Genomic DNA, 26,678 nt, shown 5'->3' on the forward strand with positions numbered 1-26,678 from the left:
CTTGCCTTCCGAGCACTGCTGTGTGTCCAAACATTTGATTTCCACCACATATGAGGTATCTGCGTACTCAGGAGAAAATGCACAATACATTTTATGGTGCATTTTTTCCTGTTACCCTTGTGAAAAAAAAAGCTACCTAGTTGAAGCAACCGTTTTGTGGTAAAAAATTTTTTTTTTTCTTTTCACGGCTCAACGCTATAAACTTTTGTGAAGCCCCCAGGGGTTCAAAGTGCTCACCAAACATCTAGAAAAATTATTTGAGGCCTCTAGTTTCCAAAATGGGGTCACTTATGGGGGAGCTCCATTGTTTAGGCACCTCAGGGGGTCTTCAAACCCGACATGGCGTCCGCTAATGAGTGCAGCTAATTTTGCGTTCAAAAATTCAAATGGCGCTCCTTCCCTTCCGAGCTCTGCCGTGCGCCCAAACAATTGATTTTTACCACATATGGGGTATCAGCGTACTCAGGAGAACATGCACAATAAATTGTATTGTGTACTTTCTCTTTTCTCCCTTGTAAAAATGAAAATTTTATGGCTAAAGTAACATTTTTGTGTTAAAAAGTAAAATTTTCATTTTTTCCTTCCACATTGCTTTGGTTCCTGTGAAGCACCTAAAGGGTTAATAATCTTATTGGATGTGGTTTTGAGCAGTGTGAGGGGTGTAGTTTTTAGAATGGGGTCACTTTTGGGTATTTTCTGTCACCTCGGCCTCTCAAAGTCACTTCAAATGTGATGTGGTCCCTAAAAAAATTATTTTGTAAATTTTGTTGGAAAAATGAGAATTTGCTGATGACCTTTGACCCCTTCTAACTTCCTAACGGAAAAAAAATTTGTTTCGAAAATTGCGCTGATGTAAAGTAGACATGTGGGAAATGTTATTTAGTAACTATTTTGTGTGACATATCTCTCAGATTTATGGGCATAAATTTTCAAAGTTTGAAATTTGCGAAATTTTCAAAATTTTCGCCAAATTTCCTAAATTTTCACAAATAAACGCAAAAAATATCGGCCTAAATTTACCACTGACATGAAGTACAATATGTCACGAAAAAACAATGTCAGAATCGCCAGGATCCGTTGAAGCGTTCCAGAGTTATAACCTGTCAAAGTGACACTGGTCAGAATTGCAAAAAATGGCCCGGTCATTAGGGTGTTTTAGTGGCCGGGGGTGAAGGGGTTAAAACACACACACAGCCATGATGCTGTAGATTGCAGAAGATAAAATTGGGTTTAAAAGACCATAGGATGTAAAGAACAATAGAGTGTATTCTAAGGCTATGTGCGCACTCTGCGTTTTTTTGACGCTGTGTTTTTGGCCGATAAAAACGCACAAAAACGCACCCGCGTCTAAAAACGCGTAAAAAACGCATGCGTTTTTACCGCGATTTGGTGCGTTTTTGGCTGCGTTTTTGATCTCTGCGTTTTACTGCGTTTTTCCAATGCATTGCATGGGCGGAAAATGCAGAAAAACGCAGGAAAGAATTGACATGTCAATTTTTTTTTTCAAGCTCAAAAACGCAGCTTAAAAAAAAAAGTTGTGTGCGGACAGCAAAAATGAAAACTCAGACTTTGCTGGGGAAGCAAAGTCATGCAGTTTTGAGGCCAAAAACGCACCCGAAAAACGCACTGTGCGCACATCGCCTAAAAGTAAAATAAACTCTAAATCAGTGGTGGGGACAGAGCAGAACTATGCTGAAAGACAACTGCACTGCGCATGCTCAACCAGGAGCAACTACATCAGGACAGATCCAATGGAAACGTGCTTAAAGAGACAGGTTTAGCAAGGAGTTATATTGGCATAGATAATAACGTACATATATAGTTATTTATTTATCTGGTCTCAGAGGAAAAGTCTGCAGTCACTATGTACCTGCAGACTCCCACATTGTGATAGTGTGTGACGCATACACTGTCAGGATTTCCCGTTATTCTCTGTGCGGGTAGATGTGCAGACTAGCCTATCCTTATATATCTGTACATTGCTCAATAATTCAGTCCTCTCCTGTTTATTGCACCTAAATTTTACATCTCTCTCTTCTCTCTTTTTTATGACTATTATTTGAATTCTTTATTAATGAATATATCTTTTTATACTGATATAACGCATTGTTTTAATAAGTGAACTCACCTTAGGGATATTTGGCCATCGTTCCTGGCCCACTATACTTTACTGGTTTTTATTCGCCTCTGTACTTTCACGTAAAGAAGTCCATGTCTTATTTGCAATTTTGGCTGATAACCCAGAGTATGAAGCTCAGCGCCTCCTTAGAACAAGCTGCCGTCTTTTAATTATTACAGAATGAACTTGAAGTTTTCACTCCTCCTTCTTGATACCACAGTTCATATTTATCAAAGGCGGAGAACCAGTTTTTTACGGGCCCAGTAATTTGTTTTTTTACATGGGTGGTATTGACTTATTGGCATTGAGCAAGAAATACAGAAGATTGCGCTGTGTGATCACATTTTACATTGGTTTACAGATCAGAAAACGCTCATTGTGATAATGGAGCACATATTGTGGCGGGAGGAGAGCACATATTGTGGCGGGAGGGGAGCACAAAGCCGTCTAATCTCCGCTGCTTGTACTGCAGACTTCTCTTGGCTTCAATTTCTGTACAAGATGAAGCTACTTCCCAGATACAAGTCTGTGGTTTGCTGTCATCCCATCTGGATCTCCTTTCCCCTCCCTGAATCCCAGACACCCGCTGACAGCAGATAGGCCTCCAATGGGACGATTAATCAGCTTATTTTTTAAGCCTTGTACCTTTCGTTGATGTCCAAGGTTCATGAATGTTGTGCCTTATCAAACAGGTTCTCTATTTTCGTCTTGAACGGTTTTAACTTTTTAAAGCAAAAAGTTGCATTTTTTTTTTCTGCTAAAAAAAAAAAAGGTCTCAAAATTTGGGCAAAAAAAAAATATTAGGTGCACATAAAACACCCCAAGGGGGGGGAAGACAGCACACGTGGGCAAAATCTTTGACACTTTTTTTTTTTTTATCTAAAGTCACACTTTACATCTGGAGCTCTCCAAACCCACCCACAAAAATGAATGTAAAGCACATGCGAATACATTAAAAATAAGCTTAAAAAGGCGCAAATTAAAAGAAGAATTTGTCACAAATGAAAAAAATAGGCTAAAATCAACAAACACTGGAGTAAAAAAAAGGCACAAATGCAACAATGGGTTGAACCCAATGTGTCTGCCCCTCCTCCCACGTGGGCTACCATGCCCCTCCTCCCACGTGGGCTCCCATGCCCCTCCTCCCACGTGGGCTCCCATGCCCTTCCTCCCACGTGGGCTCCCATGCCCTTCCTCCCACGTGGGCTCCCATGCCCTTCCTCCCACGTGGGCTCCCATGCCCTTCCTCCCACGTGGGCTCCCATGCCCTTCCTCCCACGTGGGCTCCCATGCCCTTCCTCCCACGTGGGCTCACATGCCCTTCCTCCCACGTGGGCTCACATGCCCTTCCTCTCACGTGGGCTCACATGCCCTTCCTCCCACGTGGGCTCCCATGCCCTTCCTCTCACGTGGGTTCCCATGCCCTTCCTCTCACGTGGGCTCCCATGCCCTTCCTCTCACGTGGGCTCCCACACCTATACAGTGCTCAGCATAAAGGAGTACACCCCAACAAATTTGTCAGCAAACCTTTAGTATTCTTTCAGAATTAACATTTTCTATTGGACACCATACTACAAAATACTCCCCAAATATGGGTCATTGATTGGAAACAAGATTTGTTATTTTGTACACCCTTTTCCTAATAAATTCAATCAAGACAATGCAAAAAGGAGTACACCTTAATGAAAGTCTGAAGAGCATAGGTAAAGTTTAGAATTAAAAAATTCATGATTAATGGTGTCCGCAAAGCTGAGAAATCCAGGCAGATACTTATCGATCATGAAGAAACATAAGGGAGGCGTCTGGCTCAAAATTTATTCTGCAGCAGAAAAACGACCCCAAACATATAGTTAATGTCACTAATAACTGTGTTCAGGATAAAGAATAACAAGGAGTCCTGAAAATGATGATTCGGTCCCAAAGAGCCCTGATGTCAACACCATTGAGTCTGTCTGGGATTACACGAAGAGACAGAAGGATTTGCACAAGATTCATACACAGAAGATCTGTGGTTAGTTTTCCAAGATGTTTGGAAAAAATCTTTCTGCTGAGTTTCACAAAAACTGTGTGCAAGTGTAACTAGAATTGATGCTGCTCTGAAGGCAAAACGGCAGACACAGAAAATACGGATATCATTTACATTTCTCTTTTGTTAATTCACTTTGCATTTTGTCGATTGATAAAAATAAAACTATCAACACTTGTATTTTTAAAGCATTTTTTGTCTGCAGAATTTTTTAACGCCCAAAACCTTTGCAAAGCTATGTATATACGCATATACCCCAGCACATACAGTACACACGTATATAAACTAGCATATAGAAAATACACATACATTACCAATGCATGTACACAGACACATGTACAAAGAAAAAAAATGCGTTTTGTTCAGCAGTCTTGCATGGTGAGCGTGCATACAGGACATGGAGGGTGTGTGCAGTACTTATTATTTTCTTTGAAAAACTGTACCTGCTGATTCCAGGTCTTTCTGTAGCTCTCTACAGGTGGTCCTTGGCTCTTGGACAACAGTTCTGATAATTATTTTCACTCCTCTGTCTGAAATCTTGTATGGAGCAGATGGTCGTGGCCGGTTTATGGTGAAATTATGTTCTTTCCACTTCAGTATAATAGCCCCAACAGTGCTCAGTGGAACATTCAGTGGTTTTCAGAAGAATTTCTAATCCATGTCATCAGTATGTTTTGCAACAATAAAGGTTGTGAAGGTCTTGAGACAGCTCACTGGTTTTACATATCATGAGGGGTTTCTTGTGTGGCATCTTTGTGTTACGCCACCACCGGAGTCCGCTCCAGCGACTTCTGCTCCGATCGCCAGGCGACGCAGTGTTCCTGCCGTGGATGGTGCTGGTGATGGGAGAGGAGTCAATGCCAGCGGCACCGGTGGGCGCAGGCTCCGATCATCCACTGGGCTGGGTTATCTTGGGATCTGCAGTACCACTGGCTGACTGTGGGTGGCGTGTGTCTTCCAGCTGAAGTTGCCAGCTTTCAGCTACAGCCAATGGGAAGACACCACACCCTTCTTAGTTCCCCTCCTGTCTGCTGACCTCTGCCAGAGATGGTTCTGACTTCCTGGCTCCTGGTCCGCCCTATTCTGTTGGTGATTTCTGTGTGTTGACTTCTGCGTATTTTCTGACTACCCTCCGGCCTACTGTTTTTGTACCTTGCTGCCCGATCTGGATTTGACCTTGCCTGCCGATTCTGTCCCTGTTCTGCTATTCCTGGTTTGACCCTGCCTGACGACTACTCTCATCGGACTGCTGCCTTCCACAGGTAGTGATCACCAGGGCCCTGTGTAATTCCAAATCCCTGTATAGGGGTTAAAGGGTTTCAGGGTTCTGCTTGGTGAGTGGCTTCCCTCTAGTCTGTCCATTACATCCCATCTGAGTCTGTTGATCCAGGCAGGCGTTACACTTTGTAAATGAGACACCTTTTTATATGTCATCATTTGAACCATCTGATAATTTCCACTAAGTGGTAGAATTGCTTTCTAGTTATTGGTAGATTTCAGGTGGTGTCCTGACTTTCCATGGCTTTTGGCAACTCTCTTTCCGCATGTGCGCACTGCTTTTTTTCCTGTGTTAGTTCTCATTATTACAGCTTATTTAATTTATGGACATCTATGGTTTGATTTCTTTACATGTGTGGATTGCATGAGTTGTTACAGAACATCTGGTGAAATATTCATGCCAATAGCACCTTTAGAAATATATTTAGAAAATTGGTGACGTGTTCCATACATATTTCACCCGCTGTAAATACACATACATCTATACATATATCCATTACACACACATTATATATACACACACACACACACGGAAAATGTTTTTACCAAAGACTGCAAAGAAGGGAATTTTGTTTACTTACCGTAAATTCCTTTTCTTCTAGCTCCAATTGGGAGACCCAGACAATTGGGTGTATAGCTACTGCCTCCGGAGGCCACACAAAGTATTACACTCAAAAGTGTAAGGCCCCTCCCCTTCTGGCTATACACCCCCCGTGGGATCACGGGCTCATCAGTTTTAGTGCAAAAGCAACAAGGAGGAAAGCCAATAACTGGTTTAAAGACAAATTCAATCCGAAGAAACATCGGAGAATTGAAACCATTCAACATGAACAACATGTGTACCCGAAAAAACAAAAAACCCTAAGAAAACAGGGCGGGTGCTGGGTCTCCCAATTGGAGCTAGAAGAAAAGGAATTTACGGTAAGTAAACAAAATTCTCTTCTTCTTTGTCGCTCCTAATTGGGAGACCCAGACAATTGGGACGTCCAAAAGCAGTCCCTGGGTGGGTAAAAGAATACCTCGTGATAGGGCCGTCAAACAGCCCTTTCCTACAGGTGGGCAACCGCCGCCTGAAGGACTTGTCTACCTAGGCTGGCGTCTGCCGAAGCGTAGGTATGCACCTGATAATGCTTGGTAAAAGTGTGCAGACTCGACCAGGTAGCTGCCTGGCACACCTGCTGAGCCGTAGCCTGGTGCCGTAATGCCCAGGACGCACCCACGGCTCTGGTAGAATGGGCCTTCAGCCCTGAGGGAACCGGAAGCCCAGCAGAACGGTAGGTTTCAAGAATTGGTTCCTTGATCCACCGAGCCAGGGTGGATTTGGAAGCTTGCGACCCTTTACGCTGACCAGCGACAAGGACAAAGAGTGCATCCGAGCGGCGCAGGGGCGCCGTGCGGGAAATGTAGATCCTGAGTGCTCTCACCAGATCCAATAGATGCAAACCCTTTTCAAATTGATGGACTGGATGAGGACACAAAGAAGGTAAGGTGATATCTTGATTGAGATGAAAGGGGGATACCACCTTAGGGAGAAATTCCGGAATCGGACGCAGAACCACCTTGTCCTGGTGAAAGACCAGGAAGGGAGATTTGCATGACAGCGCTGCTAGCTCGGACACTCTCCGAAGAGACGTGACCGCTACTAGAAAGGCCACTTTCTGTGAAAGACGAGAAAGGGAAACATCCTTCATAGGCTCGAAAGGCGGCTTCTGGAGAGCAATTAGAACCTTGATCAGATCCCAAGGCTCTAACGGCCGCTTGTAAGGAGGGACGATATGACAAACCCCTTGCAGGAATGTGCGTACCTGAGGAAGTCGTGCTAGGCGCTTCTGAAAAAATACAGATAGCGCTGAGACTTGTCCTTTAAGTGAGCTGAGCGACAAACCTTTTTCCAACCCGTATTGCAGGAAGGAAAGAAAAATAGGCAATGCAAATGGCCAGGGAGAAACTCCTTGAGCAGAGCACCAAGATAAAAATATCTTCCACGTCCTGTGGTAGATCTTGGCGGAGGATGGCTTTCTAGCCTGTCTCATGGTGGCAATAACCTCATGAGATAATCCTGAAGACGCTAGGATCCAGGACTCAATGGCCACACAGTCAGGTTCAGGGCCGCAGAATTCAGATGGAAAAACGGCCCTTGAGACAGCAAGTCTGGACGGTCTGGTAGTGCCCACGGTTGGCCTACCGTGAGGTGCCACAGATCCGGGTACCACGACCTCCTTGGCCAGTCTGGAGCGACGAGGAGGGCGCGGCGGCAATCGAACCTGATCTTGCGCAGCACTCTGGGCAACAATGCCAGAGGTGGGAACACATAAGGTAGCCTGAACTGCGACCAATCTTGAACTAAGGCGTCTGCCGCCAGAGCTCGGTGATCGTGAGACCGTGCCATGAAGACTGGGACCTTGTTGTTGTGCCGTGATGCCATCAGGTCGACGTCCGGCATCCCCCAGCGGCGACAGATCTCCTGAAACACGTCCGGGTGAAGGGACCATTCCCCTGCGTCCATGCCCTGGCGACTGAGGAAGTCTGCTTCCCAGTTTTCCACGCCTGGGATGTGAACTGCGGATATGGTGGATGCTGTTTCTTCCACCCAAGTCAGAATCCGCCGGACTTCCTGGAAGGCTTGCCGACTGCGTGTTCCTCCTTGGTGGTTGATGTATGCCACCGCTGTGGAGTTGTCCGACTGAATTCGGATCTGCTTGCCTTCCAGCCACTGCTGGAAGGCTTGTAGGGCAAGATACACTGCTCTGATTTCCAGAACATTGATCTGAAGGGTGGCCTCTTCCTGAGTCCACGTACCTTGAGCCCTGTGGTGGAGAAACACTGCTCCCCACCCGGATAGACTCGCATCTGTCGTGACTACCGCCCAGGATGGGGGTAGGAAGGACTTTCCTTTTGACAATGAGGTGGGAAGAAGCCACCACCGAAGAGATTCCTTGGCCGCCTGAGAAAGGGAGACGTCTCTGTCGAGGGACGTCGACTTTCCGTCCCATTGGCGGAAAATGTCCCATTGTAGTGGACGCAGATGAAACTGCGCGAAAGGGACTGCCTCCATTGCTGCTACCATCTTCCCTAGGAAGTGCATGAGGCGTCTCAAGGGGTGCGACTGGCCTTGAAGGAGAGATTGCACCCCTATCTGTAGTGAACGCTGTTTGTCCAGCGGAAGCTTCACTATCGCTGAGAGAGTATGAAACTCCATGCCAAGGTAAGTTATCGATTGGGTCGGGGTTAGATTTGACTTTGAGAAGTTGATGATCCACCCGAAACTCTGAAGAGTCTTCAGCGCAACGTTCAGGCTGTGCTGGCATGCCTCCTGAGAGGGTGCTTTGACAAGTAGATCGTCCAAATACGGGATCACAGAGTGACCTTGAGAGTGCAGGACTGCTACTACTGCTGCCATGACTTTGGTGAAGACCCGTGGGGCTGTCGCCAGCCCGAAAGGCAGAGCTACGAACTGAAGGTGTTCGTCTCCTATAACGAAGCGTAGAAAACGCTGGTGCTCTGGAGCAATCGGCACGTGGAGATAAGCATCCTTGATGTCTATTGATGCTAGGAAATCTCCTTGAGACATTGAGGCGATGACGGAGCGGAGGGATTCCATCCGGAACCGCCTGGTTTTCACGTGCTTGTTGAGCAGTTTGAGATCCAGAACGGGACGGAACGACCCGTCCTTTTTTGGCACCACAAACAAATTGGAGTAAAAACCGTGACCTTGTTCCAGAAGAGGAACGGGGGTCACCACTCCTTCTGCCTTTAGGGTGGACACCGCTTGCAGAAGAGCATCGGCTCGGTCGGGAGGTGGAGAAGTTCTGAAGAATCGAGTTGGAGGACGAGAACTGAACTCTATCCTGTACCCGTGAGACAGAATGTCTCTCACCCAACGGTCTTTGACCTGTGGCAGCCAAATGTCGCCAAAGCGGGAGAGCCTGCCACCGACCGAGGATGCGGAGAGAGGAGGCTGAAAGTCATGAGGAAGCCGCTTTGGTAGCGGGTCTTCCGGCTGTCTTTTTTGGGCGTGACTGAGCCCGCCAAGAATCTGAGCTCCTCTGATCCTTTTGAGTCCTTTTGGACGAGGAGAATTGGGACCTGCCTGAGCCTCGAAAGGACCGAAACCCCGACTGTCCCCTCCTCTGTTGGGGTTTGTTTTGTCTGGGCTGCGGTAAGGATGAATCCTTACCCTTGGAGTGTTTAATGATTTCATCCAAGCGCTCACCAAACAGTCGGTCACGAGAAAATGGCAAACTGGTTAAGCACTTTTTGGAAGCAGAATCTGCTTTCCATTCCCTTAACCACAAGGCTCTGCGTAAAACCACGGAGTTGGTGGACGCCACTGCCGTACGGCTCGTAGAGTCTAGGACAGCATTAATCGCGTAAGACGCAAATGCAGACATTTGAGAGGTTAAGGGCGCCACCTGCGGAGCAGATGTGCGTGTGACCGTGTCAATCTGTGTAAGTCCAGCTGAAATAGCTTGGAGTGCCCATACGGCTGCGAATGCTGGAGCCAACGACGCGCCGATAGCTTCATAGATGGATTTCAACCAGAGCTCCATCTGTCTATCAGTGGCATCTTTAAGTGCCGCCCCATCTTCCACTGCAACTAAGGATCTAGCCGCAAGCCTGGAGATTGGAGGATCCACCTTGGGACACTGGGTCCAGCCCTTGACCACGTCAGGGGGAAAAGGATAACGAGTATCCTTAAGCCGTTTGGAGAACCGCTTATCCGGATAAGCGTGGTGTTTCTGGATTGCGTCTCTAAAGTCAGAGTGGTCCAGAAAAGTACTTAATTTACGCTTGGGATACCTGAAATGGAATTTCTCCTGCTGTGAAGCTGTCTCCTCCACTGGAGGAGCTGGGGAAGAAATATCCAACATTCTATTGATGGACGCTATAAGATCATTCACTATGGCGTCACAATCAGGTGTATCCAGATTGAGAGCGGTCTCAGGATCAGAATCCTGATCAGCTACCTCCGCCTCATCACACAGAGAGTCCTGCTGCTGGGACCCTGACCAGTGTGATGAAGCCGATGGCCGCTCATAGCGAGCTCGTTTAGGCTGTCTGGGACTGTCGTCCGTGTCAGAGCCGTCACCCTGGGATGCAAGTGACACCCCCGGAGCCCGGAGCTGTTGCAACTGAGGGGGACCAGGGATCAATGATTCAACAGTGTCCATGGTCTGAGTTACTGGTCTAGACTGCAATGTTTCAAGAATTTTAGTCATAGTCACAGACAATCTGTCAGCAAAAACTGCAAACTCCGTCCCTGTCACCTGGACAGTATTCACAGGAGGTTCTGCCTGGGTCACCTCTGGCAGAGGCCCCGGCCGAGCAAGTGCCACAGGGGCCGAGCACTGCACACAATGGGGGTCAGTGGAGCCTGCCGGTAGAGCAGCCTCACATGCGGTACAAGCAGCATAGAAAGCCCGTGCCTTGGGACCCTTGCTTTTCGCGGACGACATGCTGTTGTCTCCTCTGAGTAATCTAGGAGGGTATATAGCAGAGAATCACTAGCGACCGTACAGTGCAATGTATAGCTGCAAGCATAAAAATACAAATGTACACTTCGGCACTAGAGGGGGTCAGCCCTTAAGGACTGCTTACCGCCCGCTGAAAAGCGGGTGTGTGGTTGCCAGAATCCCGTGTCTGGGTCTCCCAGTCTCCTCTCTCCAGCTCAGACTGCAAACAGGAATGGCTGCCGGGGTCCTGTGAAGAGGGGCGGACCGTGGGCGTGCCTCAGACAAAGTGCGGGAAACTGGCGTCCCACTGTGCCCAGTGTGAGGGCTGGAGTATGCAAAGCAGACTCCAGCCCTCTGCGCTGACGATCTGTACAGCGTCCCGCCCTTCCCCTGACTGGCAGGCCTGGGGGCGGGAACGAAGCGAAACTAGGCCGCAAAAGCCTGGGGCTCGAGTAATAAGCGCGGCCGTCATATATGCACGGCCAGCGCGGAAGTCCCCGGCGCACCACAAGTCACAGCCGCGCCGCAGCGAAAAAACTGCCACCAGCGGCCGGCGCGGCAGTTTCTAACACATGTCCTTACTCAGCAGAGCTGTAGATAGGAATGGCACCAGCGCGCAGCGCTGTTGTCCCCGGCGCACTAACACACCCAGCAATGCTGCAGTGTGCGCGCGGTATGTACGGGGACCCAGAGTACCTTGATGTAGCAGGGCCCTGTCCCTGACGATACTCAGCTCCATTCCAGCAGACTTCAGGGGCTGTGGATGGAGCACGGCCTCAGTGCCTGGAGACCGGTAAAATCCCACTTCACCCAGAGCCCTAAGGGGGATGGGGAAGGAAGCAGCATGTGGGCTCCAGCCTCCGTACCCGCAATGGGTACCTCAACCTTAACAAACACCGCCGACAAAAAGTGGGGTGAGAAGGGAGCATGCTGGGGGCCCTAGTATGGGCTCTCTTTTCTTCCATCCGACATAGTCAGCAGCTGCTGCTGACTAAACAGTGGAGCTATGCATGTATGTGTGCCTCCTTCGCACAAAGCATGAAAACTGATGAGCCCGTGATCCCACGGGGGGTGTATAGCCAGAAGGGGAGGGGCCTTACACTTTTAAGTGTAATACTTTGTGTGGCCTCCGGAGGCAGTAGCTATACACCCAATTGTCTGGGTCTCCCAATTAGGAGCGACAAAGAAAAAGCCCACCATAAAATCCTAATGCTAGAAAGGCGAGATTTGAAAATCTAGTCACCCAGTGAGCACATTTTGACTCCTGAGAGTCATCTTTCCCGCTATGTCGGAGCTTCTACCTGGGTTGGCAGAACAAGACATGACTAAAGGCCCCTTTACACACAGACTTTCTAGCGATCCTACCAGCGATCCCAACCTGGCCGGGATCGCTACAAAGTCTCTGGTGAGTCGCTGGTGAGCTGTCAAACAGGCAAACCTGGAAAACGACGCAACAGCGATACAGACCTGCAGAACGACCTAGCTAGTCATTGGAGACGTTCTAAAGCAGCTTTTTGAAAGGGAAGTCGCTAACGAAGTCGCTGTAAAGTCCCCTTTACACACTGAGACTTTCTAGCGATCATGCTGCACAGCGGGAAACAAAGGACCAAAGAATGGTCCTGAGAGATGTGTAGTGATCAGCAACCTCACAGCAGGGGCCAGGTCGCTGATGTGTTTCACACACTGCAATGTCGCTGGGGAGGTCGCTATTACGTCACAAAACCGGTGACGTTACAGCGATGTCGTTTGCGATGTTGCAGTGTGTAAAGCCACCTTAAGGGTGGAGTTGGGTTCCATAGTCAAATGATGATCTGATCAGCCCGTATCAGCTCCTTGACTCGGACCCCCTTACACATTGGGCCACTGTGTAGCTAAAGTGGCTTCACAGACGATATGTCCACCCCTGCTCCATCACTCAGAGGACCTTCTCGCCGTGCACACACCGGTCTACCTGAGGATAGAGGGCTTCGTTCTGTCTATCACTACAGATGGAAGTATTGTTAATGCAAATGAAGTGTAAGATACCATACATAAGCCGGCGGTGCTTTATACATTTATATCACTAGTTACACCACTGGCTTCTAACCCAGGATTCTGCAGCGATTAAGCAGCTAAAAGCACCAGGAGCCACAAAAGGCTACAAAAAGTCAGTGACTTATGTGACTTTTTTATTTCTCAACAGCTGGCCAGCCACAGGATCCAGCCCTAACTACGGAGAGCGCTCCTACATGGAAAGCACATGAATAATGCACGAGAGCAAGGAAAACACACTATAAATAATATATACAGTGATATACACAGATACAGGCATACTGGGAAACACAGGACACTGATGATATAATCATAGATTTTTAAAAAGTCAACAGAACTTAAAGGGCACGTCAAGGACTGGACTATTCATGACCTATCCATAGAATAGGAGATCGGAGGAGAGGTCAGGTAGGTCATCAAGTGTTCAACCCCTTTAAAAAACTTCGGAAATGCAGTTTTAATCTTCAAACAACACCAATTAGCAATAACATTTTCTTTTCCTTTCACACGATACCTGTGGTAAAACAAAGCATGCTGCCGTTCTTCACCATCATACCCAAAACTGCTTTTGGTGCACATAGCAGTCTAAGGCTAAGTTCACATTTCCGTTGTTTTGCATCAGTCACATGCGTTGCTTGACGCATGTGACTGATGCGTTGTACAATGGATGACAAAGAAAAGAATTTCATTGTCTGACTCAGTTGTGTGCGGAGGGCGGAGTTAAGGACGTCAGTGCCGCGGTCTGCATGGCTGGGGACAGGTGAGTGAGTGAGAGAGAGAGTGAGAGACAGAGAGAGTGACAGAGAGAGTGACAGAAAGAGAGAGAGAGAGAGAGTGACAGAGAGAGTGACAGAGAGAGAGAGAGAGTGAGAGACAGAGTGACAGAGACAGAGAGAGTGACAGAGAGAGAGAAAGACAGAGAGAGTGACAGAGTGACAGAGAGAGAGAGAAAGACAGAGAGAGTGAGAGAGAGTGTGAGAGAGACAGAGAGAGAGAGAGAGAGAGAGAGAGAGAGAGAGAGAGAGAAAGAGAGAGAGAGTGAGTGTGTGTGTGTGTGTGTCTACATGCGTGTAAACATGCGGAGTGCGAGAGGGGGCGGAGCGCGAGGGGGCGGAACCGAGCGGTGCTGTGGAGCTGAGGATGTCAGTGCCGCGGGCACTGCAGGGCTGGGGACAAGTGAGTGTGAGTGTGTGTGTGAGTGTACACATGCGGAGTGCGGGAGGGGGCAGAGCCGAGTGGGGAAGTGTCAGCCTCCTTGCACACTGTATCCAGGGTAAATATCGGGTAACTGAAAGCAAAGCACTTTTTGCTTGGTTACCCGATATTTATCTTGGATACCAGCGTACACCGCTTAGCGCTGGCTCCCTGCACATGTAACCACTGTAAATATCGGGTAACTAACCAAAGCGCATTGCTTGGTTACCCAATGCGTATCCTGGTTACGGGGGCAGGGAGCCAGAGAGAGCATGCGCAGCGAAATCCTACGGATCGCGCTGCTCAAAAACGTTACAGGCTGCGTTGCTCCCGCCCGGCGGTCAGTTAAAAAACGACTGACCGCGACGCAGTGGATGCAACGCAGCATCATCAGTCGCAATCAGTCACTAATAGAAGTCTATGGGGAAAAACAGGATTCCTGCAAAATATTTTGCAGGATACCGTAATTCCTCTAGGTGACGGATTGTGACTGATGCAAAACAAAGGAAGTGTGAACTTAGCCTAATATGTCAAGGAAATGTTCCAACTCTTATGCTGTGTAACTTGCCGTCCAATCTTTTCAAAAGCGTGATTGCTCTTCATTCAGTCTGTCAGCACTATAGGTGTTGGGACTCCCTTTCCAACACTACACAACATGTATTGCTCTGTACTGAAAGCCTGGCTGTTGTGTATTCAGTTTGGAGAGAAAGAGCACAGAGAAAGTCCCATCCTACAGAATGTATACGGATCTGGGTCTCTGCGGAGTTATTTTTCTGGCTGAAAATGTTTATTTTGGATAATACTAGGTAGTTTGCAGTTTTGTTTGTTGCTGTCATTATATTTCCCATCATGTGAGCTTAATTGTATTAAAATGCAGTGATAAGGACATCCAGTCTGCAGTAATTGATCTCATACAGTGGACAATTTCCTGCATACAGAATACAAATGTACACGATGTCCTGGTATTAAAAATCACATGAATTAAAACGATCTTTCAATATTTTTTACAAAATGTACAATACTGGAGTTCCTCCTGTTCCTCTCATTCTACCTATAGTCCTTCCATCCCAGTGGTTACAAGACAGGCGCAATGACCTGCAATATTCTCTATTCTCTCATAGGTGTCAAACAATAATGGGGCAAAAACATAGACAATAAATGGGTCCTACTCACCGGCTTCTTCAGGAAAAATAAAGAAAGTGCCCCAATTATTGGTATGTCTCCGAGCAAAGGCTCCAGAATTACCCGCACTGTACCATGGAGCTGGAATAGAAAAAATATATATCATTTTATACAGAATAAATTTGGGTTTAATTTATTCCTCAATTATTTGTGAAAGAAGAGATCCAACCCAGGAAGACTCAACTCATCCATAAATTACATGTCACCACCAATTAAAGGGGTGCTCCATGAATAGGATAATGATAACCCATGCTTGGGATAGGTCATTAATATCACAAAGGTGGGGTCCTACACCAACCTAGGGAAGCAGTGATTAGTTCTAGCCGGATGTAAACCCTGGACAGAGGTGCAAAGTGCTCTGATCAGTGTATAGCGGCTGCTGCCAGGTGCTGGAGATCAGCTCTAATTCCCAGAATAGGAGCTGATCTGCAGTACAGGGCAGCGGCCACTACGCACTGACCGGAGCTGCACTGAGCAAAACAGCCGATCGGTGGAGTCTGACCACAGCCCATCTGATATCGATTAATTATTCTAAAGTCCCGCCCATACACCTTAGTCGCTTATAGAACAATGGTTCAGCCGATACTTTGGCTTTTGTTATATCAGCCATCTCTCCCATACACAAGAGCACTCACACTGCCGGGCTTTCCTGTGTCCTCTAGGCATCAATAGCGATGGCTTATCTCAGGGTGAACAAAATGATTGTGGGTGATAGGTACCCGTATCTAGTGATGAGCGAGCACTACCATGCTCAGGTGGTTGGCACTCGTAACGAGCATTGGACTATCAAACGGGCTCAACTCGGGTATCGAATATTATGAAAGTCAATGGAAACCTTGAGTATTTTTCCAGAAGATAGTCCCATTGACTTCCATTATACTAGGCACTTGAGTCAAGCATGTCTGTGAGTCCGACTGTTCGTTACGAGTACCGTGCACCCGAACATGGTAGTGCTCACTCACCACTAGTTGCAAGTATCTCGAGCACCCGAGCATGGTAGTGCTCGCTCATCACTAGTAACGAGTATCAAGCACCCGAGCATGGTAGTGCTCGCTCCTCACTAGTTACGAGTATTGAGCACACAAGCATGGTAGTGCTCGCTCATCACTAGTTACGAGTATCGAGCACCCAAGCACGGTAGTGCTCGCTCATCACTAGTTACGAGTATTGAGCACACAAGCATGGTAGTGCACGCTCATCACTAGTTACGAGTACTCAGCACCCGAGCATGGCCGTGCTCACTCATCACTAGTCTTCAGGTAATAGTAGCAGTCTAATGCCATAGTTATACTTCCTTTAATTTGTCCCATATTAGTTTACAGATATGTAAAAATGACTGAAGGATCAGAATACACAGCGCTTGTGTGTTGCCTTTTATTATGGACACAAATGAGTCTGTTTAGGAGCTGTAGACACAAATCCAGATTTACTAAGATGCTTTTTCTCCCATTTAGTTGCTTTGGGGAAAGAAAATCTATTAGATTCTCTACCTAAATGCCATCACTTACTTCTCAAGCACCGTGGTCAGGATCACTTGACCCAACGAATAATCCCAAGCGCCCCCTTATTTTCTTGACAGCTCACACTTCAGATTAGCACCCTACTTGGGAATTTGGGGCATCAGTATAAAAAGGATGTGTTGCTCCGTGCACGTATAAACGCTTTTACCTGGATACTCTTCACGCCGGCTCTGCAGAAATATCTTTTAATCTCCAAATCGATTTCTGTGTTTCCTACAAAACTGAGAAGGGAAAAGAACAAAGAACAAAGTGTCTGATTGAAATCCGTCCAATTTGCTTTCACAGTGATGTAATTACAAACATACGAAATCCATTAGTGGTGAACACGGAGGGTGACGTCAGATCTCAGCAGCACAGGCGGCTTATTATAATACCGTGCAGAAAATAAAAAGATGAAAAGGGTCACATGTACCCCGAGCCCCCCACACAGGGACAATTATATACTTTATTTATACAGCGGCTCGGTGTAACCATAGCTGTAGGACGCATCTGGGGTCCGGAGGTCGCTGTATAGGATTACGCCACGCGTTCTACCTTAAGAATTATTATGTATGGCACGTTTATCCTCCTCATTTATAAGATTAGTCATGCTGATGTCTGCATTTCCGCAGGTCCATTTACAGTCAGAAAAACAAGGCCCATTCCGGATTTTGCTATTGACCCCTTAAAAGTTGAATTCTGCCCCTTTAAAGTGGTATCATCTAAAAGGGCGCACAAAAGGTTTATATACAGTCGATCAATGGCATGAATGCAAATGTAGTAATAGAAACTTTAGGAGAAAAGACCCCTCTCATAAGAGCTTACAATCTACCACCCTCCACTATGTGTCAAGGCCGTCTCTTTGCATTTAGAGACTTATGACAGGATCTGGCCAGAGTCTCACATTGCCATCTCAGACTCCTCATATTAAATGTATTTTCCTTTCTTTTGGTGCTTCTAGGGTTAATGTCAGTTTCCCTTTCCAGCAGCTTCTGATTCCAGATGCTCCCGATTGGTGACCACTCCCTTCCCCTATATATGGTCCCATGACCACTCCCTTCCCCTATATATGGTCCCATCTCCCAGTAGAGGGGGCTGGTTATTCTGATTCATTCTGAAGCTAGGCATCGAAGTGGAAGGAGCTGCTGAGCCCTTTGGTGCTGGAAGCGGTGTAGGCTGCAATTCGGGTGTCTGACTGCAGCCGGGAAGTTGGACCTTATCCTTTGTTGTTTCCCCTGTCTGTCACACCTTCCCTTCATGTTGTTTTAGTGCAGGGGTGTGACTAGCGATCCTCACCTGCCAGCTCACTAGCCAATGTTATCGCAGGGCTTCCTAGGGCTTCAGGTATCCTGCTCGGCGAGAAGTGCAGAACGTGTATAGGGCTTGCTAGGAGTGCAGGGTGCAGCTGAGTGCAGGTGTCGTCCCATCTTCTCCCTCCCTAGCTCCAGGGCCCACCATTGTTTGAAGTGTCCTCGATGTACCCTTTGTTTGTTGTGGTGACCCCCGTGTTGTTTGTGTGTCTCGCCATGCACTGGCCCTTCCCCAATTCCATGTGTGACAATAATGTGACATACGTGGCTCATTGTCATATTTGCTTGTAACAGCCAAGTATCAAATGGCTGCAACATCTACAATCTCTATACAGGCCGACAGAAAAGGGAGACCTGCCAGAAGGAAATATGAAAGTCTATCAAAATGTGGAAGCAGCTTTATTTATATGCGGACATCTAAGTGCTTGAAAAAGTGCTCCTGAAGCCTGAGGCTGCACCACTGAGACATGCTTCCAGGCTTGATTTACATGTTGTGACTGAGATGTATATAAATGATCACTCCCTTCCATGTCTCTGCACAGAAAATCAAAACGCCAGTTTCTGAAGTCTAAATTATGACATCTCTCAGTAGTGCGGCCTCAAAAAATTGGGCCTGGAGACAAAAAAAAAAACAAGAACGCAACAAAACAAAACAAAATAATCACATTTTAAATTTTTATTATTTCTTTGCAATTTGTCAGGTAAGTCTCAGTTAATGTGATTATTTTAGGGGGTTAACACCCAGTGGATCACCCCTGCTTAATTCAGAAAATAAAAACAATGGATACTCCCGTCCCGCAGCAGCACCGATCCAGAGATCTCAGCGCTGCTCTTCTCGACGGATGACATTGCTGTACAGACAATCTGCGGCCACGTATTTGTTGAAACTCATCAATATGGTAACAGCTGCAGCCGATCAGGGTACGCAGATTGTCTGCAGTGGTCACGTGAAGCAACAATGTCAAGACACTGGCTGGGAAGAGCAGCGCTGATATTGTGGGAACGCTGCCGATGAGGAAAGTGGGTATCCATTATTTTTTATTTCTACGGGGCCCTGAATATATTAGGCTGGGGTTGTCCAACAGTGGGCAACAACATTACATGTTAAAAAGAAAAAATGTTTGGATTACACAGCAAATTTACACATTTTGGACATTTTTACCTGATCTGGAGATCCAGTATAATCTGCCTCTTGTCAACATTCTCGGTGTACACTTTGACGCCATTCACTCGTAGCGGCTGTCCGAAAAGGGAAACCGGGAGATGGTCACTGTCAGGATCTGAAGGATTTATGCCAGGCTCACACGCTGCATATTTGGTGTGGATTTTGGCTATTAAGCTCCATTCCTAAATTAAAATCTGCAGTGTCTTGGCACTTAAAAGGGAACCTGTCACCACTTTTTTGGCTATAAGCTGCGGCCACCACCACCGGGCTCTCATATACAGCATTCTAACATGCTGTATATAAGAACCCAGGCTGCTGTGAGAACATAAAAAACACTTTATAATACTTACCTAACGGTCGCGCGGTTGGCAATATGGGTGTCTCCGTTCTCCGGTGCGGGTGCCTCCCCTTTTCGGCCATCTTTGTCCTCTTTCTGAAGCCTGTGTGCATGACGCGTCTGCGTAATATACACACTCGCCGGTCCTGCGCAGGTGCACTACAATACTTTGATCTGCCCTGCTCAGGGCAGATGAAAGTGCGCCTACTCAGGACCTGAAAGTCGGCGAGTGTGTTTGACGTCGGACCCATCATGCACCGCGGCTAGAGAAGGAGGACGAAGAAGGCCCAAAGAGGCGGCGCCGGGACCGGACAATGGAGACGCACATATGGCCCACCGTGCGACCGTTAGGCAAGTATTATAAAGTGTTTTTTAGGTTACACCCCCGGCCTGGGCTCTTACATACAGCATGTTAGAATGCGGTATATAAGAGCCCGGTGGTGGCGTCCGCAGCTTATAGGCCGAAAAAGTGGTGACAGGTTCCCTTTAAAATCTGTGTACTTATTCATGAGCTGTATATATTTTTAGTTGTAGAAAAACACTGAAAAAAATTTAGAAAATGCCAGGTCCATGAAATAACCTGCAGATTTAGGCTACGTGCACAGGTTGAGTATTAGGTTACAGAAATTTCAGCAACATTTTGCATCTTTTGGCAGGAAAATTCCAGACCAAAAATGGCATTTTTGTAGCTTTTTTTTTTTTCGGGTGTTTATGGCATGCATTTTTTTTTTATTGCTTTGAATGGTAAAACAATACAGCAAAAACGCTGAAAGAATTGACATGATGCAGATGTTTTTCTGCACCAAATCTGCCCTACAGGATTCTAATGGACTTTGCTGATATAATGATTTCCTTGCATTTTTGTGACAAAACTGCATTAAGAAAAAGCGCATACAAAATGCAATAAGAAGGCACTGTGTGCACACAGCCTTAAGGTTCCCAAATAAATGAATGGGGAAAAATATGCATCAAAATGGTCATGCAATAGATTAGAAAAAAATGCAACTCAAGGCATTTTCAGAAAGGATTCTGAACAAAAACAAAAAGAAATGGACCATCACTCCTTTACTAGTGCATAGTTAGCAAACCTGGTATTTAAAATGAGACTTCTAGGGCAGGTAACCCCTGTATCTGAGCTGTGCATAGGCCTATTAGCCACTTGACAAGGCTCGGAGCTCTCCCCCTAGGAGTCTCCCAATATCTCCATCCAGAGACCTCTTCCCTAGGTCACCTCCCGTGGTATGAGCGCTCACCACTCACCTGACTGCCCATGTCAATCTTGGTAAAACAGAAGGTGCTCAGATGGGCATTGGCTCCTCTGACCGCCGGCTCGATGGTCTCTCTGAATAACTTGTCTATGAACTGGCAGATGAAAGGCCACATGTGTTTGACGGTCTATCAGGGGAAAAAAAAAGAAAAAAGTAAAACATCTCAATTGGGTTCGTTCACATTTCTCTTTGAACTTCACAGCAATAAAAGGAAATCTACAATAATTGAATCATTACAGAGGGCACAAGTGGCGCCCGTCTTAGGAACCAGACATATTTCTAGTCATCTCCATTTTAATATAGATGACACCGCTCTTCCTTCGAGACATTGTTTATAATCATGTCCCCATAGTGTCATCTCAGAGTGCCAAGAAGTGATGTGACAAGCTGGAAGGGGAAGAGTGAATTAGGAAACATTAGTTCACGTGTCTGAAATATGGAGCCAAGAATAAACCAGGCTAGCCTAAAAATAGGCATCAACAACAGGGGGGTCCTCACTCAAATAAGAGAAGGTGCCAAGAAGTGATGGGCATAAATAAGAGAGCGTAGACGCTGAAGATGACTTCCAGGCAAGACCAGTTGTGACCTACCCCCTGTATAGACCATAACGGATCTGAGACCATTGTGTCCGGTGGGGCACTACTGCACCATGAGTTAAAGAATCTGTCATCGGGATTGTATATAAAGGTGCATTAATTCAGAGTATTTCCTTTTCTTGTAGAAATCCATAGTTAACACTGTATGTTAATACGTAGCAAGTGCAATGGGTTGGGTGCTGCACTTTCAACTCTCCTACTTCTCAGCCTTTTCCCCGCCTGCCTCCTGTCTCTGGTTGACCGGTGACAAACATGAGTGACCTGTCAGTTACACAGTGTTTGGGGAATAAGGAAAAAGAGCAGGACAGCTGTGAGTGCAGCGCTCACCCACTGCACTTGCAATTCATGTGATTACTCTAACACCGCAAACCTGATTTCTACAAGAAAGGTAAGGATTTACTGAGCGTTAAAGCACTTTTTTTTTTAATATATAATTTTTAATATACATATATATATATATATATACATATATGTATATATATATATATACACACACATACACATTATATATATATATATATATATAAAATGTTAAAGACATACCCAAAGCGACTTGCAGCTGTAATCACAGCAAAGGGTGGCGCTACCTACAAAGTATTAACTTAAAAGGGATGAATAACATTGCACTCCCCGATTTTCAGTTTTTTAGAAAAGTTTAAAAGAACCAATAAATATAGTTCACAATTGTGTCCCACTTGTTGATTCTTCACAATAGCATTAAAAATTTTTATTTCTATGCTCGAAGCCTGAAATGTGGGAAAAGGTTGAAACATTCAAGGGGGCCGAATACTTTAGAAAATATAATTATATATATATATATATATATATATATATATATATAATATCCTGATGACAGACTGACTTTGTGCCTTCACACACTTCTAGTCCAATGACAGCGCACAGCTCGGTACTTCAGCGGCCAGGAAATTAAGGGGTCAGGAGGTAGAGCATGCGCCATTCAAGTTTTTGACACAGCTGCACATGGCCAAGCACGGTGGTTACTCAGTTATCACTGGGTATCTTTAAATTCAAACCTGAATGGAGCAGGGAAGCACAAGCTCATCCTGCCGCTTTGTTCAACTTGTTCTGGAGTGTTGTGGCCAGGTAGGAACAAGTGAATCTGTCAGCAGGTTTTTGCCCCCTAATCTCAGAGCAGCATAATGTAGAGGCAGAGACTGATTGCTTGCTGCAGTTTTGATGAAATCACCAACTTGCTGCAGATCTAGCAGTTCTCTGATGGCGGAGCTCTGTACAACCCTGCCCACACCACTGATTTTTCAGCTTTCTGTGTACACTGTGCGTAGGCAGAAAGTTGCCAATCAGTGGTGGGATAGGGTTACACAGCGCTCATGAATATGGAGAACTAACTGGCAACAACTTTACTAGTTCTCCAGTGATGATCCGCTGCTGGATACAACAGGGATTTTATCAGAACTACAGCAAGCGGTCCACTAAGTGACATTGCTAGAATCAGGGTCTAATTCTTTCAAAAAACTACTCTCAGATTAGGTGGTAAAAATCTGCATGACAGATTCCCTTTAAGTATCCATGGAACATCTCTCACCTGAAAACAAAAGGATTAGATGTTGAAATGGCAAAGGCTCGATTCTGATGATGATGTCGTGGAGAGTAAAGAGTGTAATACACATTAGATGGTCGGACGTCCCGCCAAAATGGGCAGGTTTGGTGACTTTCATCTAGTATGTATGGGGGACTTTAATGTGGATGGCCAAGCCTGGGAGACTGGTTGCCTCTTGGGCGGGAATTAAATTTATGTCAGTGGAAAAAAAAAAATACATAATACACCTAGAGAACATATGACATTATATATTATACACACACACACACACACACACACACACACACTATTTTTAGGACCTTAAGATGCACTTTTAAACAAGAAAAGGTCCTGCTAAAATGTATGTGCGTCTTATAGCCTGGAGGCCGCTTACTGGGATGGAGGAGAACACGGACACCACGTCTTCCCCAATCACAGAGTGGTGCCCTCTCCTCCTGCTCCCCATTGATCTATGTGATCGGCGCAGAGCAGGAGAGGAAGAGGCTGCACCAGCTGAGCAGCTGAAGGACCTTCTAACCATTTAACTAAGTTTAACTTTAGGACCTTCCAGGTGATGTGATCAGTCACATGACTTGAAATGTCCCATCATTAAATATATAGAATGCTCTTCATCTGGTGGAGCCTCCATTTATATATTTATATACTGATCAAGAACTGCAAAGTGTGGTAATGTGTAGTGTACGGTCTGTGAGACTGAAAGGTGTGGTAATATATGTGTGCGTATATGTGTAGAAGTATGAATGCAAGAAGTGGTAATTTATAGTGTGCTAGATTGAAAGGTGTGGTAATTTTGTGTGTGTGTGTGTGTATATATATATATATATATATATATATATATATATATATATATATATATATATATATATATATATATATATATATATATATATATATATATATATACACACACACGTGTATGTATAAGTGTAACTGAAGGATGTGGTAAAGTGTGTGAATATGTGCACATAGCAGAGCTGTATTTCTGTCTATATGTGCATGTACCAGAGCTGTATTTGTGTTTAGTTTATATGTGTATGTTGCAGAGCTCTATGCATGTCTATACAGTCATATGAAAAAGTTTGGGCACCCCTATTAATGTTAACCTTTTTTCTTTATAACAATTTGGGTTTTTGCTACAGCTATTTCAGTTTCATATATCTAATAACTGATGGATTGAGTAATATTTCTGGATTGAAATGAGGTTTATTGTACTAACAGAAAATGTGCAATCCGCATTTAAACAAAATTTGACCAATGCAAAGTATGGGCACCTCAACATAAAAGTGACATTAATATTTTGTAGACCCTCCTTTTGCACAAATCACAGCCTCTAGTCGCTTCCTGTAGCTTTTAATGAGTTCCTGGATCCTGGATGAAGGTATATTTGTCCATTCCTGTTTACAAAACAATTACAGTTCAGTTAAGTTTGACGGTCGCCGAGCATGGACCGCCCGCTTCAAATCATCCCACAGATTTTCAATGATATTCAGGTCTGGGGACTGGGATGGCCATTCCAGAACATTGTAATTGTTCCTCTGCATGAATGCCTGAGTAGATTTGGAGCGGTGTTTTGGATCATTGTCTTGCTGAAATATCCATCCCCTGCGTAACTTCAACTTCGTCACTGATTCTTGCACATTATTGTCAAGAATCTGCTGATACTGAGTTGAATCCATGCGACCCTCAACTTTAACAAGATTCCCGGAGCCGGCATTGGCCACACAGCCCCAAAGCATGATGGAACCTCCACCAAATTTTACTGTGGGTAGCAAGTGCTTTTCTTGGAATGCCTTGTTTTTTTGCCTCCATGCATAACGCCTTTTTGTATGACCAAACAACTCAATCTTTGTTTCATCAGTCCACAGGACCTTCTTCCAAAATGTAACTGGCTTGTCCAAATGTGCTTTTGCATACCTCAGGCGACTCTGCTTGTGGCATGCTTGCAGAAACGGCTTCTTTCGCATCTCTCCTATACAGCTTCTCCTTGTGCAACATGCGCTGTATTGTTGACCGATGCACATTGACACCATCTGCAGCAAGATGATGCTGCAGGTCTTTGGAGGTGGTCTGTGGATTGTCCTTGACTGTTCTCACCATTCTTCTTCTCTGCCTTTCTGATATTTTTCTTGGCCTGCCACTTCTGGGCTTAACAAGAATTGTACCTGTGTTCTTCCATTTCCTTACTATGTTCCTCACAGTGGAAACTGACAGTTTAAATCTCTGAGACAACTTTTTGTATCCTTCCCCTGAACAACTATGTTGAATAATCTTTCTTTTCAAATCATTTGAGAGTTGTTTTTGAGGAGCCCATGATGCCACTCTTCATAGGAGATTCAAATAGGAGAACAACTTCCAAGTGGCCACCTTAAATACCTTTTCTCATGATTGGATACACCTGCCTATGAAGTTCAAAGCTCAATGAGGTTACAAAACCAATTTAGTGCTTTAGTAAGTCAGTACAAAGTAGTTAGGAGTGTTCAAATCAAGAAATTGATAAGGGTGCCCATATTTTTGCACCAGTCAAAGTTTAAATGCGGATTGCACATTTTCTGTTAGTACAATAAACCTCATTTCAATCCAGAAATATTACTCAGTCCATCAGTTATTAGATATATGAAACTAAAACAGCTGTTGCAAAAACCCAAATTGTTATAAAGAAAAAAGGTTAACATTAATAGGGGTGCCCAAACTTTTTCATATGACTGTATGAGCATGTAACGGAGCTGTAAGTGTCCATATGTGCATCTAGCAGTGCTGTGTGTATCTATATGTGCATCTAGCAGTGCTGTGTGTATCTATATGTCCATGTAGCAGTGCTGTGTGTATCTATATGTGCATGCAGCAGTGCTGTGTGTATCTATATGTGCATGTAGCAGTGCTGTGTGTATCTATATGTCCATGTAGCAGGGCTGTGTGTATCTATATGTGCATGTGCGTATAATACATACAGCAATGAGACAATAAAAATAGATTTATTACCTCTCTAGTGCATTAAAATTTGTGTGAATGACCCCTCTACTTTACATCACCATAGTAATTTTAATTAATAGGAAAAGTGTTGTCCCTATTTTCTAAACCTATGGGACATCTTCTGGTAAAGGGCGTCTTCTAGTATGAAAAATGCGGTACCTAAAACTATGGCTTACAGGAGTTGTCTAATCATAACAGCTGACCTGGGCGTTCAGCTCTCATTACAGGGGAAACATGGCCATGGGTGTAATATATGGTCACACCACCTCCTCCAGCTTGAAAGCTGCTCTTTATTGAAACTCAAACCTAATAAATGAGGGTCTCTGACCCCTCTAATGGCCTAAGACTTAATTTATGTTTTCTGGCACCATACATTTTCCCTCTTGCTATTACCGATATCTGAAAGCTCTGTGTATCCCTGATGTTGAGCGCTGCAGGCTGTGTGGACATTTGGAATATCACTAGTCATGGCCATTATATGACTTTTTTCCAGGATTTTACACCAGATTTGTCCTCCATTTGCTCTAAGATCGAATTCACACGTGAGCGTATCACGGACCAAGCTCAGATCAGAAAACAAAGCCGGACTACGGAGTCGCCCCAGCTTTTAGCTCAGGTGAGGAGATCCAGACTGTGCATTACGGTCTGAGCACGGTCTGGGAGAACAGACT

General features: G+C 45.4%; 1 protein-coding gene across 3 annotated transcripts in view; it reads right to left on the bottom strand.

Annotated features, from left to right (window-relative positions):
- ESYT2 (extended synaptotagmin 2) overlaps positions 1–26,678 on the bottom strand; it is a 212,419-nt gene that overhangs the window by 104,741 nt on the left and 81,000 nt on the right. For all 3 annotated transcript variants that reach the window (XM_075315456.1, XM_075315455.1, XM_075315454.1), the window contains exons 3-6: positions 20,855–20,989; positions 19,255–19,331; positions 16,952–17,024; positions 15,275–15,364 (exon numbers count right to left, since the gene is read on the bottom strand). In XM_075315456.1, coding sequence (XP_075171571.1) covers positions 15,275–15,364; positions 16,952–17,024; positions 19,255–19,331; positions 20,855–20,989 — 375 coding nt within the window. The remainder of the gene's footprint in view (positions 1–15,274; positions 15,365–16,951; positions 17,025–19,254; positions 19,332–20,854; positions 20,990–26,678) is intronic.

The sequence above is a fragment of the Anomaloglossus baeobatrachus genome, chromosome 6, assembly GCF_048569485.1.
Source record: "Anomaloglossus baeobatrachus isolate aAnoBae1 chromosome 6, aAnoBae1.hap1, whole genome shotgun sequence".
Taxonomy (NCBI): Eukaryota; Metazoa; Chordata; class Amphibia; order Anura; family Aromobatidae; genus Anomaloglossus; species Anomaloglossus baeobatrachus.